The sequence below is a fragment of the Daucus carota genome, chromosome 8, assembly GCF_001625215.2.
Source record: "Daucus carota subsp. sativus chromosome 8, DH1 v3.0, whole genome shotgun sequence".
In the NCBI taxonomy this organism is placed as follows: Eukaryota; Viridiplantae; Streptophyta; class Magnoliopsida; order Apiales; family Apiaceae; genus Daucus; species Daucus carota.
The window spans coordinates 421,492-438,552 of NC_030388.2; the positions used below are offsets into that span (position 1 = coordinate 421,492).

General features: G+C 37.7%; 2 protein-coding genes across 2 annotated transcripts; one reads left to right on the forward strand and one right to left on the reverse strand.

Annotated features, from left to right (window-relative positions):
- The first annotated feature begins 2,341 nt into the window (after positions 1 to 2,341).
- On the forward strand, positions 2,342 to 9,752 carry LOC108200022 (uncharacterized). Its single transcript, XM_017368078.2, has 10 exons — positions 2,342 to 2,811; positions 3,735 to 3,920; positions 5,107 to 5,199; positions 6,424 to 6,606; positions 6,694 to 6,796; positions 6,888 to 7,073; positions 7,422 to 7,633; positions 7,713 to 8,540; positions 8,911 to 9,272; positions 9,380 to 9,752. Exons 1-10 carry the CDS (start codon positions 2,599 to 2,601, stop codon positions 9,444 to 9,446), a joined length of 2,433 nt encoding a protein of 810 aa, XP_017223567.1. The 5' UTR covers positions 2,342 to 2,598; the 3' UTR covers positions 9,447 to 9,752.
- An 823-nt stretch (positions 9,753 to 10,575) lies between these two features.
- LOC108197198 (U-box domain-containing protein 16) lies at positions 10,576 to 12,973 on the reverse strand. Its single transcript, XM_017364745.2, has one exon. It carries the CDS (start codon positions 12,780 to 12,782, stop codon positions 10,725 to 10,727), a length of 2,058 nt encoding a protein of 685 aa, XP_017220234.1. The 5' UTR covers positions 12,783 to 12,973; the 3' UTR covers positions 10,576 to 10,724.
- Positions 12,974 to 17,061: the final 4,088 nt, after the last annotated feature.

The following is a 17,061-nucleotide window of genomic DNA, read 5'->3' on the forward strand; positions in this document are numbered from 1 at the left end:
TGGCATTATACTTATTACCCGTTTGACACCTTTTATTTGCCCGTCTGGAAACATACTTTTGTTTATAACAGAGCTGACTCATCATCCTTGATCAGTGCAAGGTTCACTTCTTGTTTCTTCTCTCGTTCCCGTCCTGGTTTACTACATTCTGAAGCATGCATAGTGATCCAAGATGATACAATTGTAACACTTTATCCTACTCTTGTCGCGAAAAGAACCACTTCTAGTTCTTTGATTCTGATATGCCAATTGCCAAGAGAAGTTGTCCACATGAGCTCTGGAACTTTCCTTCATCCTTTTCTTTTGAGTTTTGACACGACTTACTAACTCTTCAACTGTCATCACCTTAATGTCTCCAAATTGCCTATGTTTGAAGCTATTTGAAGAAACTTATCTGGAACCGCAGGTGGAATTTTCCTCACAACGCTCGATTCTTCCATTGTTTCCCCAAGGACCCGGATATTAGTCAGAATTCCGCTCAACTTCATACAAAAATCTTTGATTTTATCTGTTTCTTTCATGATTAAGGACTCGAACTCACCCTTCAACGTCTGCACTTCTGCTTCTTTTACTCGTTTTACACCCATGCACATCGTCTTGATTGCTTCCCATGCCTCTTTAGAAGTTTCTTTATCAGCATATACTTGGTATCAAGTCTAAAAGAGAACGTAAAACCTTTACCTAGTGAATTTTTCTTGGTAACATGTAATTGAGTGCCATATACTTCATAACCAAATTAAAGGCATATTTGGCATCTAACTTGTAATAGACTCGTATAAAACCAACTTCCACGACCGATATTAAAAATAGCTATATTATAATACTTATAATGTCGAGACATATCTACAAATCATATCAATAACACTAAGCGTTTTGTTTTAAGAGTACATGAGAGTAACAAGCATTACAAGGCTATTTTCAGCATCAATTAATTCAAGAAGAAAGAAATAATAATGGGCTTTTTTTATACATAACCAAGTTTAAAAAGATTTTTGCAAAAATACTGTCACTTTTTAAAACAAATTACAAGAATACTATATTCCTGAAAAATATTTTCAAAAATACGGTGGTTGCATATGCAACCATATCTGCAACTACTAGCAACCTTATGCAGACGGAAATGCAACTTTAGAAAAAAAATGAAAATTATATTTATTTGCATAATAAGTTGTAACTGGTTGCAAAGGCAGAAAAACATCCCTGCGAGTCCAATTCTAATATTAACATTACATCCTAAAAAACAACTAAAACAACAAATTAGAAATCAACTCAAAAGTAACCATCATAATCACCATTCTTTATAAAACAACTAACCCTAACTATCACCGTCGGATCCAATAAAAGTACCGAACATGTCCATCCGACCCGACTTGAATTCCCCTTCGAAAGTCGTGCCGGAAGGCCACGAGAAGGTCCATCTTCCGCTCGCCTTTCATTTTCTCCACTCGCCTTGCTACACACATCAGTCGCTCCACAAGTACTTCCCCAATCCATGAAGCACGTTTCCCAGGAATTTTCTGATGTACAGATATCCGTTGGCCATCTGCTTCTCCGACGATGACTCAGCTCTAGTGGGTATCACGCGTCGAGTAGTCGCCTGAGACCGGCTTCTGTTGACTACCAACGATTCACTTTCTTTCTCAACAATTCCCTCTTTGTCTTCCTATTTATTCAAACTACCAGTGTTATAAGAGGGGGTTACGGTGATTGTGCTTTGGAAGAAGGAAGTGAAAAGAGTGAGAGAGTGTGATATGAGAGGAGAAGAGATGAGTAATAAAAAAAAATGAAAAGATAAAGCAGAGAAGGTAGTATAATTGTAAATAAGATTGAAAAGATAGTATTTTTGAAAGATTATAGAGAAGGTAGTATATTTGCAAATAAAATTCAAAAAGTAGTATATTTGATATATTCTTAGAAGTATATCGTTGTTTTAGGAACTTTGATGAATAGCCTCCACATTTAACTATTTAGACTATAACTACATTTTTTTAATCATATTCATTCGTATCTTCTACATATAGTGTAATTTTAATTGAAAAAAAATATGAAACTGGAGTTTAAATAACAAATTTTAGAGCTTATTTATCAATCATCTTATTTTATATTATATTATTTTAGTCAAATATTTTGACCAAATATTCTAAAATTTCATATGACAAAACTCCAAATGAGAAAATAAAAACAATAAAATCCAGTGAAAGATTGTCTTCTGGATACGGTGCAGTATTCTAAGATATACATACGTTATAAACATTATAGCGTAAATATACCAAAAGAAACCTAAGAAACATTATTAGTTGTTGGAAGTATATAAAAAAATTGACAATCCCTACGCCTAAAAGGGTCAATCTCAAAAAACATTAACAAACGTTGTTTGTATCGCCTCTTCCTCCTTGTCTCTCTCATCACTCTCTTGTTACCAAACCCCTCCTCTCACTCTCCTGTTCCCCTAAACCTTAATAACACACCCAAAAAAAAAACAAGAAAAAAAAAATCAGAAATAAGTCCCCTTTTCAATCTTGCAAACCCAGAAAATCTGATAAAATCTTATTCATCTAAAAGAACCCAGAAAGAATTGAATGCTTCTGAGTTAGATTGATGGGGGATCTTCAAGAAGTGAGTGTGTTCTTTGCAGAACAAGAAGCGTCAAATCCGTCAATCTCTGATATAAGTGACAAAAGCTGGGGTGTAGCAGATACAATCACCAGCAGCATCATTTTCAGCTTGAGGCCTACAGTCCTTGCTGATAGAAAGAGGAATGAAGTCATCAAATTTATTCATAGCCTCGTCAAAAGAATTTGTCATGTGGAGGTCTAAATTTTATCCCTTTTTTTGATTGCATGTGTAATTAAATATGTGTGTTTCTATATTTATTTAATTGTGTAGTTTTCTTGTTATCATTTCTGATTGGTTTATATGTACCACTTTAATCTGGTTTGGTATCAGTTAATTTTGTTTCTTCTTATCCAAATATGTGATTTTTATGTTTTGCTAGTGTTTGTTTGCTTTTCTCGAAAACTTGTTGGATGCAATTATTTTATTTATTTTCAATCTTGACTGTAAGAGGCAACTGATTATATAATTTACATTTGGTGTCCATGGGATTTGAGACTCTTTAGAGTTGGTTAGTTTTTCAACTTTCCACACAATTATTGAATGCTTTCTTTAGCCTTAATGTGCTATCTATAAGAATATCTCTGTATCGTGGAGTGGTAATTATGAAGCTACACACTCGCCTTTATAAATACTTTAGATACCTTTTGTAGGAGTAATTCATTAGGATATTCTGTTTAGTTTTAATTTGTTTACTATAGAGACTGCTTTAATTGCGGTTTGGTATATGTACTGTCAAGTTGCACTTTGTATGCTATCTTTTATCTTTAATAAGCCTAGGAGCACTGGTTTCTAAACATTTTATTTCACTGTTTATGAACATGATTTATATAGTTGTAATTGCCATTTAGTGAGAATACACCTGCGTCATTAATGGGTGATTAATAAGGGACTTATCTGCCTTGTTGATTTGTGTAAATAAGACAACAGTGGTTCATTACCAGCAGTTGCCTGCCATGTAGCAGTTTACCATTTTTTTTGTGTCTTAATACATTATGTTTCTCGGATGAACTCTAGAAGTGCATATCAAAGTGGAAACTTATGACCTACAAAGTTTACCTAGATGTGAGCCTTGTTATTTAGCTATAGTGTTCTAAATTTCCGATTCCGCTGTTTTCCAGGTCCTTCCTTACGGATCAGTTCCCTTGAAAACGTACCTTCCTGATGGGGACATTGATATGACTGCATTTTCTGGTGCGAATGTTGAGGAGGCAGTAGCCAGTGAAATAGTTTCAGAACTACAGAGACAAGAAAAGGATAGCAAGGCCGAGTTCGTTGTCAAGGAGATTCGATTAATAAATGCAGAGGTAATTATATTTACTGGCAGAGGTGTTCTATATTGTTTTTCCTTATGAGAACATATATTTTGTGTACTTCATCTTTGCTTCCTTGTTATTTATTTTAGGTTGTAATTGTTTTGTTTGATTGTATATGCATATACTGATATACCACATAATGCCATAGTATTAGAGAAACATGAGATCTTATTTGTAGAAGATTCCCGCATTTAATCACGTTGTTTGGTCAATTACATGTAGACATGTATATAAACTTGATATTTTAAGTTGTGGAAACCTTTATTGTCATATCATCTTTTTTTAGACATATATCTTTCCAGAAAATATCTTGACATGATGCACCATATATATGGAAGCTCTATTGAATTCTATTTCACACTTGTGGACTAGTAGGCAGCCCATTGGTGAGGAGCATCTGGCTGAAGGTTTGGACTGGTTGAAAAAAAGAATGTCACACATCAAAATGTGTAATCTATACATGTGAAATTTAGCATGTTATCTCTTAGTTAGTTATGTGTGTTTTATGACATGTATAGTTTTTGTCATTGCATGTTTGTACATTCTTCTTTTTATTGTATTTATTTTTGACCAGCAACTAGCCGTACTAGCCGCCATGTTCGTCTTCCCTCAGCTCGACCAGTGAACTATATAAACGTGCAATTGTTTCATTTGATTGCATCTTACTAGTTCCTTATTTAGCATTTTTTTCAAGTTATGATTTGTTGACTATATTATCAACGTGTTCCCACTATGAAGTTAACTTGAAGGTTTCTATTTGAACTAATTAGTCTGTTTGTTTTTCTTCATATTTTCCTTGTTTATAAATTGTGGTAATATTCAACTTTAAAGTGATTGCAGGCAATATATATACAACCATCCTTAGATTTTAAATGCGGGACACAAGAAATCATACATCTTATGCGGACAGGGGTCCAATAATATATAGCATTTTATTAATTTTTTACAGGTCTTCACTTAGTACATTAAGCTTGGAGTATCACTTCTCATGTCTTCCATACTTTAGCTTCTTATTGTTGCAACTAAGTTCACTAATAGTTATGGCCTTTCAGCCTTTTTTTTAATTTCTGATGTTGTGACTGAAATTGCTTGGTTGTGTTGTTGCCTTGTCAGAGATTATAACCTATGTATAATTTATCTTATCCTTGTTTATGCATGTTGACTTCTTTAATTTCAGGTCAAGCTAGTGAAGTGCCTTGTGGAAAATATTGTTGTGGATATATCTTTTAATCAGATAGGAGGACTATGTACTCTTTGCTTTCTTGAGCAAGTAAGTTACTATGTTTATAGTTAATTTAATAAACATCTTTAGGTAAATCATTATTTCAAAGTTCTGCTGAATACATTTTACGTGGGAGCCACTAGGTGTTAACCCTTTGTCTGAGAGTCCTTTTAATCTGTATTTATAAGGAACCCCGTACAGAACACTTAGATTATCCCATACAGAACACTTAGATTTTTGTGACCTGAGAAATTTAGGGTGTGGACCTGTAGGGTGAGGCAGACTGGGTTTTATGTGTCACCGGAGTGTCTAGTGTCAACTCATGATTCATCAAGAAGATTGAAGATAAGGAAGGCTAACAGTATGTTATTAGATATTTGCGAGCAAAAAATTCGAAAATCGACAATGCCACGTCTCTGTATTAATTAGGTAATTGCATGTACTGATGAGGAAGTTATATTACTTCAAGCTGTATAAAGTTAGAAAATTCTAAAAGTATATTATCAGCATAAAATGCTTTTACGGAAGATATTTGGGGATTATAAATTTTGTTTCTGGAAGTCTTTTGTTAATTTTTAAGTTGTGCATAAGTGTGTTAGTGTTCCTTCCCCATTTTATTTTATTAATCATAACTGCTTCAAACTTTAAGGCAAAAATTAGGTGATGTCGTAAAGGTGGGGGGAGGGGGAGGGGGGGTGGATCTCTTCAGATAGTTGGATACCAGTTGAATATGACTTACTAGGCAATTAAGGTTGTTATAGAATAAGCACCATAAAAGGATTTTCAAGCTGTCCTTTTATCATTGTTAGGACCTTCTATTATTATTACTTTCTCTTCATTTACTTTTGGAGGTTTAAAATTTTTTTATTTATTATTATTATTATTATTTTATTTGGGGGGGGGGGGGGGGGGTTCAGGATTTTATGGTTGTTTAGGTAGGTTTTGGGCCTAGATTTATTTATTCCTTTGTTTATTCAAACTTTGATGAATCTGCTACTCCTTGTGTGTTTGTTTATATTCTGTTGCGGATTTAGGGTCTTAGCCTGTCTCTGTATAGATGCAGTCACCGGTGAAAGAAATCAATATATTTATTTTCTGCTACGGTTTGTTGATTGCAAGTAAGATGGATATGTTGAACCTTGCATAATTTATGATGCCTGAGCTCTTTTAGTAAGTTGGAGAAGTAATTGGTATATGCTATGCTTGAGCTCTTTTATATTGTTATCTTTTTTTTTCCTTTTGAATGTCAATGCTAATCTTGTTAATGTGCAGGTTGATCGTGTCATTGGAAAAGATCATCTTTTTAAGCGTAGCATTCTACTGATTAAAGCATGGTGTTATTATGAAAGTCGTATTCTTGGGGCGCATCACGGCTTAATATCGACATATGCATTGGAGACGTTAGTTCTGTACGTCTTTCAACTCTTCCACTCAACACTAGATGGTCCATTAGCTGTAAGTGCTCCTGGAATGGTTGTTGAAGTTCTATTACATATATATTTTGCATTAAATTAACTTTATTGCTGCTATCAAATATTTCAGGTTCTATATAAATTTTTGGACTACTATAGTAAATTTGATTGGAAAACCTACTGCATTACTTTACGTGGTCCAGTTCGTCTTTCATCGTTGCCAAAATTTGAGAGTGAGACATATTCCTGATACTGGAACTACTGATTCAAACACTATATACATTTTCACTTGTAAATTTGATGCATCTTATGATCTTTTTTCAGCTGTATTACCTGAAAATCTTGTGGGTGGGCTATTGTTGACTGAGAATTTCTATAGGCATTGTGTGGATGCATTTTCAGTCCCCTTAAAGAATGTTGGAATGCAGACTGGAACCTTTCATAAAAAGCATCTGAACATAATTGATCCACTTAATGATTTTAACAACTTGGGTCGCAGTGTTAGTGAAGGTAGAACCCACTCTTTGTCACTAAACCCAATTCTTGTTGATGCATATGTGGTATTTAATTGACTGCTACTCCGATATGATTATTACCACCGTATCATAGTCCATAGGTAATCAATGAACATATAATAGAAGCTGTTTAAATATTTATATATTCTTAATGCATTATAGTGTCTTCCATGTGTAAACTTTAATTTTTTATACTTTTTTCCCTAGGACAATTATGTTGTTATAATTATATTTTAAGGCGTAAAACTTGCTATGATGCTATGAACTTATGCATACGCTTTTACAGAACTCCTGCATTTCTCCAATCTTTCAGTCATATGCAAAAGTTCTTATCACTTTTCAGGAAATTTTTATCGAATAAAGAGTGCTTTCAAATTCGGGGCTCGGAAACTTGGACACATACTTCTGCAGTCCGAAGACAGTATAGCTGCCGAAATTTGTATGTTTTTATCTAATACATTAGATAGGCATGGAAGTAGACAAAGGCCTGATGTTCAAGACGAGGCAACTCATACATCAGCTCCCAGTCTAACTCATCCTGCAACTTCGGACCAGGTAAATTTGTATTTTGAAATCCTCCTTTTATATTTGTGTAGACATAAAGTATAAACATTTTCGTCGTGGTTTGCTTCAGGATGGAGTCCGTATCTTTACAGCATTAGATGCTGGAATGAATTTCAGAACTTTAAATGAAAAGCAGACAGGCTCTACGCATTGGTCAACAGATGTTGATGGTTCTGCGATAGAGTGCAATATGCTCAACCCAAAGTACCACTTATCTGGGGATGCTGAAGATGATGCAATTTCCGGAGTACAAGGTCTTCAAATTCAGAATGAATCACAAAATAACTCAAGTACATGTATGGAAAAAACTGATCTTCAAGAAGGAAAACCCCCCTATGCACCCCATCTTTATTTTGGTAAACCCTCTTTAGGTTGTGGGGAGTTGAAAACCCAGTCAAAAGACCATGATAATATAGCTTCTTATGCGGTTCTACAAGAATCCGAAGAACGGAAGGGCACTGATAAAGGTCATGACCTGGGTAGTGAGGTCCAGGGACATGTTATATCAGTGGATGTTCCCTCCGCAGATTCACATACAGCAAGTCTTGAACTATTAGACTCATCGTTAGATCTTCTTGGGGACTTTGACTCTCACTTCCATTTTTTGCGATATGGCCAGTGGTTCCTGGATGTTAGGTCGAATATGCATTCCTGGCCAGTACCTTTACCACCACTGCCGCCGCCTCCGCCATCACCACTTCATTTATATAGCATGAATCCCTGGGAGGCTATGCAACATCCATCATTACAAAATGGGTTTCCAAATGGAAATGTCAATGGCTTAGTCCATGGTCCAGGGTTCTATCCTCCTATGAACCCAATGATTATGCCTCATTCGTCTTATGGCTTTGAAGAAATGTCAAAGCCACGTGGAACTGGAACATACTTTCCTAATCTGGTGCGCACCTTTTTTGCCTTGAGATAATTGTATACTCCCTATATGCCATTCATTCTATCCATCAATCAAAAAGCACTATTTTACCAATTTACCAAAAAATATTTTAATTTTTTGTATCTTCAATCAAGTAATACTATATTTTCAATTCTGAGTATGTTTGAAGCTTAATCTACCATAATTTTTGGGACATAAAAATGGAAATGTGGCCAGAATGGGTAGGACGGTGGGAGTAATATATTCTGTTAATACCACGAAAAATACTTTTTATGTGGGCACAAATTGCACTTCGTAACTCTACATTGGTAGTTCTGCTATACTGTCCTTCTGGTATGCCTTCATATCTGCTTTGAATGTCGTGTACATTATGTAGAATCGCTCCCCACGTGGTTATAGGCCATCAACATTTAAAGGAAGGATTAAGGCACCAGCAAGGTCCCCCAGAAGCAATGGCCAGGGATCGAGATTTATTGAATTTCCTGTCGAACAGAATGTTGGGTTGCTCGGGTATCTAGATGGACAGCACTCTGATCAATGGAGAAATGTAAATGGTCCTATCGTGCAACCCAATGGAGTTATTGACTATCCTCCCTTTTTTCATGCACTACCTGGAGCACACTTTCAGGAGAGCATTAGGCAGCCGAGACCTGATTTATTACTGGAAAGTGTCAACCCTGTACTTCCTACTCGAGGCATTCGGAATCCTGGAGCTGATGTTGGTCTTGGTGATGTTAGGTATGATATTACTTACCCGTAAAAGAAAGCTTGCATTGCTCGGAGCACTTTGGTTTGTACACTGTTTGATACTGTTTAACTAACCTCTTTTCTGTTGAGGCATGCAGGTCCACGCGGCGGCCATCATCTTACTATTTGAAAGATGAAGATGACTTCCCACCTTTGTCCAGTTGATTGTGGAGGGAAGAGGTTTAGTGGTGATTGCTAGCTAATAAGTGGATCTGAGACGTGCTACTCTTTGGGGGTCAGTGCAGAGAGTTATGTTACTTTGTACATGGTCTTCCAGTTTGTTGTTTAGATGAAAAATATTCTTCTCTGCAGCAGGTTTTGGGAGTTATAGGATGTTGAAGTATGGTCTGACCCTTTTCATTGTTCACATTGATATCCATTATATAGGTAGTTTATAGGTGTAAAGCTAACTCTGCCTCCTTTTTTGTCAATCGTGATTTCTTAGAATGATATTCAGCCTTCAAGTGATAATATCATACTCCCTCTGTTGGGATATATTATAGTCTATTGACTTTTTTTCAGGTATTTTAAAGAGCTTTCACCTCATATTTATAAATATTGTTTTTTTAATATTTTTTTTGTGAATTAAAATATGACACTAATATTTTTTTTCACAAAAAGAAAATTTTAAAAATAGTATTTATAAATGTACGGTCGAAACTTTTAAAAATACGTGAAAAAAAGTCGAAGCGACTAGGGGTAGAATATATTTCCAAAGAGTATCAAGATCTCACGTCAGAGAATGTCTGTTTTTCTTAGCCTTAAAAATATACTCCCTCCGTCTCCGACCCCCTCAATTGTTTACATTGGAGGGGGACACGGGACACGGAGACCAAGACAATGTATAATAAATGAGTAAAGTTAGATGAAAAGTGGGTAAAGTGGTGAGATCTATCAATATTTAATAATAGTTTTGAGATAGTGGAGGAAAGTAATGGGTGTAATAGTAGTTTTTATTGTTAAATATGAGATAGTAGGGGAAGATAGAGGGTGTAATGATGAGAAAAATTTACTATTTATAGTAACGTAAAGAAATGAGAGGGATATCCCAAAATAGTAAATGTAAACAAATGAGAGGGACAGAGAGAGTACAGCATGATTCCTTTTCTTTGTTTCTAGCTATTGCTATGATTTTAGGTCCGGGTTTACAACAGATAATTTACAAGATGTTGAGCGTTGTCTTAGAAAAAGGATGGGAGGACTGCCATGTATGGTTTGACAATTGTTAGCAGACTTGGTGATAGTGAGAACCTACAGGTTTTCATGAAACTTGAGAACCTTACAATATAGAATATCCACCTGGGAAATTATAGTTTTGTATTGAAAATTTAGAAAGTGTACTTTACAGTATCAAAACCTACATCTTAGATCTGTGTTAAGATTTACGAACAACAATAAAGAAAAAAAAGGAAAGAATTGTAGACGAGGAGAGTCTGATTCGTCTCAGGAAGGCAACATAATTGTTGTCGAATTCGCAATATTCGTGCTCCTTGAAGATGAATATGCAGCTGTTGCAATTCCGTTATGATCCACCCCAGCTGCCCATCTCCTCAATATCCTCAGCAATGTCGCCGCCTTACGTCTGCATCTTCCCGTCCCCATTCCCATCAACTCCCATACAATCCTCTCAATGCCTGTGATCCCCGCTAGCTCTGCCACCACGTCGGATCCTCCTTTCCGACAAATATTCACAAGCGTTGCTGCAGCACTCTCCTGAGCCATATCTGAGCCTTCCCTCAATATTTTACCCAATTTCCCGATAACACGATAGGCTGCGACCACGGCGGCCAGTCCACCCTTCTTCACCACCAGCTCCAGAATGGCGGCCACCTCTTCAGGAAGGCCGTCGATGATTTCACCAACCATTTCCACCACACCTTCCTCAACTAACTTCCCAACCACCTCCCTGTCTCCCGCCAAATTCAAAATGGCCACCAACGCGTCCTTTTTTGAACTTGTTGGACCTGCTTTGGCTAGATCGATCAGTCCCTTCACCACACGTGTCTTCCTCCCTAGCTTTCTCCGATAAGCATGTACACCTGTCAAGCTAAATATTGTAGCGGCCGCATTCCCCTTTGCCTCCCACGTTGCACCCGACCTCAACACCTCAATAACACCGTTCAGGACTCCGTCCGTCTCCATTATCAGCACCTTATTCGCTTCCAGTATAGACAGGTTGAGTATGGTGGTCACCGCATTGACCTGTAGATTTGGATGATCCGACCCTAAGAATTTCACAAGCAAAGGCAAGCCACCGGCTTCCGCAATGCATGCCCGGTTATCTGAATCTGTTTTCGCCAATGCACGAAGCTCATGAACCATCCTATTGATCATTTCAGCTGACTGAGAAACCGTCAATTTGTTCATCAAAAACGACACCGTCATCCTGGTGGCCTCCAACGCCGCCTTATTGGGAATTTTGACACCCTTGGATTTGTCATTAACCTCCGTCGCTTCAAACGGAATCCTCTGCTGGAGGCACCACATAGCAATCAAGCTCTTCAAAGCATTGTTAGGTATTAAATCCGTGTGAGACAGAGTCTGACCTGTTTTCGGACACGTGTTGTGGCCTGATTCCAGCCACTGATTAATCGAATTCCGATCATATGTTTGACCCGTGGATACCACCACTGGGTCTCTAATCAAGTCCAGAGAAATAGGACACCGAAAGTCAGCTGGAAAAGTCAATTCCCCCATGGATCGCCTCCGTCTGCTGCTACTGCTTCTAGGCGTTGACGCTCCGTGCAGCACACATTTCGCATACCTCGCCAGTCCGATCAAAGCAATCACATCCGCCTTGGAATTCTCATCCCCCTGGTTCTGGACCTCATCTTCCAAACTCTGAATTTCCTGATTAAAACTCGCGGAATCACACAATTCCAATTTATTAAAAATCTCCGCGAGCTTGGAATGGTCCGGAACAATTTCTCTCTTAATCCTGTTTAGTAATCCCAGCACTTGCCGTTTCAAATCCTGATCTCGCGGTTCCACAAAAGCCTGTTGTTCCGCGGAATTACACTGTTTCCTAATCAGACCGACCAGTTCGTCCACGTCTTGGCTCACATTCAAATCATGAACCGGAAAAATGTCGAGGAGCGTTGACAACTCATTGGTGAGCTGGTGAAACGTATGAGAAACCGAATCATGATGCATAAGAAGCCACAACGTGCTTCCGCTGTGACAATCTTCTAATAGAGTTTTAATCCTGTGCAAAACTATGTACAATTCTTCCAAGCACAAGTCAGCCGAAGCTGGAAACGAGGAATCCGAATATTCGCGGAGAAGTTCGTCAAGCAGTACATAAATAAGCTTGATTTTACGGAGAATAGAAGAAGAGTTCCGGTTGAGGATGGTCTTGAGAGGCCGGAGAGCGGAAGTTTCTTGCGAAAGAAGCAACAGGGATTGCAGTAGCCTCCGTCCCGACAAATTCGGCGACACGAAAGCCGCGGCGGAGGGCCGCCGCTTCCTTGATGGAAAAGCATCAGGTGATACCGGCATCATTGTGAAACTCTAGCTTAAAAGCTGTTCCGGTATGATCAAGAATTATAGTTGTGGTAGCAGCAAAATAAAGAGAGCTAGGTGACTTAATCTTGGGATTGAAGGCTTGGAAATGTAGGAAGGTAGGTTTAAGTTGAGTTGTTAGCTTTGACAACAAATATTCAATGTTCTAAAAATTTTGCTAGTAAAAATACAACTTATCGTATATATATTTAATCAGGTTAAGCACGATGTTGAAATTGACGAGATATATAATCATATTAAAATAAAAACTACCGGCTGCCGTGTGGGCGATGCACTTTAAGACCTCAAAGTAGAATTAGTATTGCAGCGGCCGGTTCTGCACACATGTTTATCGTTATGGTTAACCTCTATGTAACAACATCTATTAAATTAATTTAATCGATTTTTTAATAATGATCAAAATAATTTTTAGTATAATCACCGATATTTACATTGACAAAATCGATACGGGGAAATGAGAGGAGTGGGTGGGGTTGCATGGTGGGTATGCCAAACACATTATAAGCGTGCTTTTGACAGATGGTGTGCCGGTGGATTAATTTTTTTAATTACACTCATGGGTAAGTACTTGTTTTATATGTAAGCCATTATTTCCGAAATGATTAGTTGCGCTAATTAAATATTTATCACGGGGATGAAATTGTAAGTAAATTAACTAAACCAAATTGTGTAATGTAGCGTATGTGTTAATTAATTAGACGAAAATAATTGAGTTGGCAATACGCATCAAATAAAAAAATATGGTGATGGGCAGGAGTGAATAAGTTTATTGGTGGACTTGTTCATGCCTATTTAACTAATATTATCCGTTACTATATTAAAAACAACAACGATGATGATGATAAGTTCAATCATTCATATAAATATTAATATTAAATATAAAATGTATCTGGCACAACTTGGCTTTCCTTTATGGGGCTGTTTGGGAACAAGAAGTTGCTTCTGCTTCTGGCTTCTATTTTTCTTGACCCGTTTGTGTAAAGAAGTAGAAGCACTTTTAAGAAGCTGAGAATGCTAGCTTCTCTCTCACAGCTTCTGCTTCTTTTCCAAACACTTTATTAACTTATTTACTTCTCACTTCTACTCCACTTCTTTACTTTAAGCATGAAATCACTTTTTTTAAGCTTGGCCAAACGGCCCCTATATCTTGTTGGTGTGGCTTTCTGATCTTAACCTATTTGTTTATTTATTTATTAGTTTGCCTCTTTTTGGACTAACCCTTTCCTTAGTTTTATATTATTCTTGGTTTGGTTTGGTTTTGTTTTACTTTGTTGGCTGTCGTCTCATACAACCTTATACATTCATTATTAAGCAAGAAATCTTGTAATAATGTAACCTATTGCTATATGTGTATTGTCGTTGTAGTTCTCTTTTCATCAGGCTTGTAAGCAACCCAGCTGTAATGTGACGAAATTGTAATGTAACTTGGAGGAGATGTAGACCCCTCGAGGACTTGAGTTGAACACCTCTCTATGCCAATTGTCATATTGTTCAAGGTGCCTAACTAAATCCACATTATCGAATGATTTTCATGATTTTCATTCACAGTACTCAAATTTCCAATTAAAATGAAAATAAATTACTCCATCTCAAATTAGATGATTTAGTTGATTTTGGACACGTAACTTAATGTGCATTGGCAGTCTAGTTTCAAAATTTATTTTATTTTAATTTTTATTTGCAAAAATAAAATTTTAAAAATAAATCATGTAGATATGCGATCAATGGATCTTAAATTGTGTACCCGAAATCAAAGAATTCATCTAATTTGGGATGGAGGGGCGAAGCCGCGGGGTGATGGTGATAACCTGAGATAGCATGGGTGTTTAAAGCTGTGTACCGGGGTGGGGATAAGATTTACAACGCCTAGTATTGAGTAGGATGTGGTATTATGATAAGGTTTGTTGTGGCCGGACGTCATTCATGTGTAGATGATAGAAACGCACAAGCAATTCAGCGGCTCTTCACATATTCGTAATCATTTTTATTTTGGTCTGCTTTTAAATGACTTTTTTTCTTTGTTTCTAGTTTCCTTTCGTATAATGCAATAGCTATTTCGTTGACATTTGAGGTGACCGACTCGTTTTGAAATTTCAGTTGGCGCACAAGTCACCGTGCAGTGATTTGAACAGGAGCAACTAAACTTACAATTACAACATGCATATATCATGATCAATGCGTATGTCATGATAGCTTATACAGTTATACTATTAAATTTCAGCAATATAACAAGTAGAGTATTTCCACGTGATTGAACTCTGTTGATATTCACGTTTTGACGGTTTGAAATTGTTATACAATCTGTGCAAAAAACCAACAAAACAGTACGTGCGTTTGTGTGTGTGTGACAAAACAGTAGGTGTAAGGAGACAAAACAGAACGAAGGATATATGAACGGAAATCCGAGTCCAGTGCGTAACTGTCTTCTTAAAGCGTATTTCGCCCTCACCGTGTGTGATGAACGATCGCCTCCTAGGATAAAACGGATTGAACGATGCAACAAGCACCTTCGACGAACAAGAACAAGACTGAGAACTATCACCGACGCGGCTAGGGTTTTGGGATGCGAGAGGCTGTGTTTTCGTATATCTAAAACCCTAAGCTATAATGAATATATATAGGCGATGCAAGGCTTGTGCGCTACGCTTCTCAATTAATTAAAACGCGTTTAATTAATTTACGCGGTTATAAATTAAATCCGAAATCAAATCGAATTAATTTAAAACCAAACAATTAATCCGAAATCAAATCGGAATTAATTTCTGTCAATTTAATTGAGCCCAAGCCCAGTGGAAAATTAAATTCAGCAAAACTAGTCCGTAATTCTTCGGGCCCAGATTTTGCTGCATTCGTGTCCGCAGGTCGCACACGCGGAAAAGCCCGAGGCTTGCGAAGCCACGAAACTCCCCTCGAAATCCCACAATTTGCACCCCCCCTGCGCGCACGTAGGTGGTGGAGCATAACATACTAACACAAGTTAAACACTACAAGAGTGTTCTACTATATAAACCCATTAAAGGCCCATATTCTTCTCTATGTGGGATACTTGCTCTCTTTTCTAATTTTCCACTACCAAGGAAACAACTTTGGATCATCACAACTCAGCCATTCCTTAGTCGTTTTGAGTGAATAAACATGCATTGGAAAGCTCTCTCGGAGGAGAACATAATCCAAGCATAACCCGCCACGAGCACGTAGCCGAGCCTCACTCAAATTGGTGCTCAAAATGACAAACTTCCAACAATCCCCCACATGGGTGAGATTGATGATTTTCAGTAGCACACACCAGACAGACAGACACGGGGTTTGACTTTTGGTGATAGTTTCTGCGATCAGATATAGCATACGATAGGTAGAGAATGCTCCTTGAACCTTCGCTCGATTAAGCACATCGACTTTACTGGTAGACAGTGGGCGTGCTTGTCCTTGAACTGTTCGACCGTTTGTGTAAACGATGATATACTTATCACTATATCCTTTCTGACTTGTTCAGTTCTCATGAGTATGTCCATTTTTGGCCATGGAACATCGTCCTGGTTCTGCGGGAGTTTCTAAAGAATTGTGCCTTGCAATTCTCCTTTGAAGCGGCCCCACTTCTCTCCTACATAGGTGATCTTTATCTTATAGAGTAACCCGCGTTTACTCAACTGAATTCCATGCGTGTACCACTCCATGTATTCACCAAAGATCATTAAAAGCTCAAGGCTTAACCTCGTACCTTACGGGTCTCACTGTTTCTTCATCATAGGAACAGGCCAGGGGTTACCCCCACAGTGATTAGGTCATCATGATTTAGTTGTCCCATTGAACCAAGTTCTTGGGATCTCCAGTCAGCAATGGTTGGGTGTCCACCATGATGCCGTTAAGCTATAGGCTTAAGACCCATTCCTCTCGATGATTTCTCAACCACTTCTTTTGGTAACCCTTTGGTTAGCGGATCCGCAATATTATCCTTTGACGGTATATAGTCAATAGTGATAATTCCGGTTGAGATTAATTGTCTAATGGAACTATGTCGTCGTCGTATATGACGGGACTTTCCATTATACATTGTGCTCTGTGCTCTGCCAATAGCGGATTGACTATCACAGTGTATCCCTATTGCAGTCACAGGCCTCGGCCATCTTGGAATATCCTCCAGAAATTGGCGTAGATATTCAGCCTCTTCAGCGCATTTATCTAAAGCCACAAACTCAGCTTCCATTGTGGAGTGAGTTATAACCGTTTGCTTGGAGGATTTCCATGATACTGCTGCTCC